This window comes from Salvia miltiorrhiza, chromosome 4 (genome assembly GCF_028751815.1).
Source record: "Salvia miltiorrhiza cultivar Shanhuang (shh) chromosome 4, IMPLAD_Smil_shh, whole genome shotgun sequence".
NCBI lineage: Eukaryota > Viridiplantae > Streptophyta > Magnoliopsida > Lamiales > Lamiaceae > Salvia > Salvia miltiorrhiza.
This window is the reverse complement of record NC_080390.1, coordinates 6,990,648-6,991,781: the sequence shown is the minus strand read 5'-3', so window position 1 is coordinate 6,991,781 and position 1,134 is coordinate 6,990,648. Positions and strand designations below refer to the sequence as shown.

General features: G+C 42.9%; 1 protein-coding gene across 1 annotated transcript; it reads right to left on the bottom strand.

Moving 5' to 3' along the window:
• Positions 1-295: 295 nt before the first annotated feature.
• Positions 296-688, bottom strand: LOC131022913 (uncharacterized). The gene has a single exon (XM_057952455.1). The coding sequence runs from the start codon at positions 686-688 to the stop codon at positions 296-298; it is 393 nt and encodes a 130-aa protein (XP_057808438.1).
• Between the last annotated feature and the right edge of the window lie 446 nt (positions 689-1,134).

The following is a 1,134-nucleotide window of genomic DNA, read 5'->3' as shown; positions in this document are numbered from 1 at the left end:
CAGTCGTTTTTTCAAACCTGACATGACACGTCCGTCAGTTTTAAAACTACCAGTTATTCTTTATCCGCTGACGTCATCTAGCCACACACACCTCTTTTCTACACAGTCGCATTTTCTCCTTCTTTCCTCTTGATTTCCTATCCTGCCCTGCACACCAAAAACAAAAACCTCCTCCGCGTACCAAAATAAAAAACAAAAATATAAAAAACAAAAAACGAAAGAAAGCTAATTAAATACCAGGTTGCCTCCTGGCCAGTGCTCCAATTTTCATCGTGAGCACGACGTCTAGCATTTCTTAGTTTGGTTCTTGGCCCTGAAGCTTTAGAGAATCTGGATCATCCTCCGTCTCTTGCCCATAGTAGGCCTTCAAACGTTGACCATTCACCTTAAAAATGCCCCCGAATTTGTAATCTTTGATCTCCACTGCTCCATTTGGATATTGGGCTAGCACTTCATAAGGCCCAATCCATTTGCTTGAAATCTTTTCGGACATGAGTTTGAACCTCGATTGGTAAAGTAGAACCTTCTGCCCATGTTCAAACGTCTTGACCTGGATAAGCTGGTCATGTGTTCTCTTCAATCTCTCCTTGTAAAGAGTAGCATTGTCATAGGCTTCACGCGTTATTTCCTCTAACTCCTGCATTTGGAGTTTCCTCTCTTGCCCAGCAGCATCCCATTCATAATTCATCTTACTGACTGCCCACTATGCCTTATGTTCGAGATCCACTGAAAGATGGCACATTTTGCCAAAGACAATCCGATAAGAAGAAATTCTCATAGGTGTCTTGAAAGCTGTGCGGTATGCCCATAACGCATCATCAAGACGCATACTCCAATCCTTGCCAGTTGGTCCAACTGCTTTTCTCAAGATGGTCTTTATGATTCTGTTGGAGAGCTCCGCTTGCCCATTTCCTTGTGGATAGGTATGCAGTAGTTACCTTGTGAGTAGCCCCATACTTTTTGAACAGCTTCTCGATGGTTGCATTCCAAAAGTGTGTCCCTTGATCACTGATGATCGCCTTAGGCACACCAAACTTGCTAAAGATATTGGACTTCAAGAAAGAAGCCACCACTTTCGAATCATTGGTTGTTGATGCCTTTGCTTTCACCCATTTAGATACGTAATCTACAGCC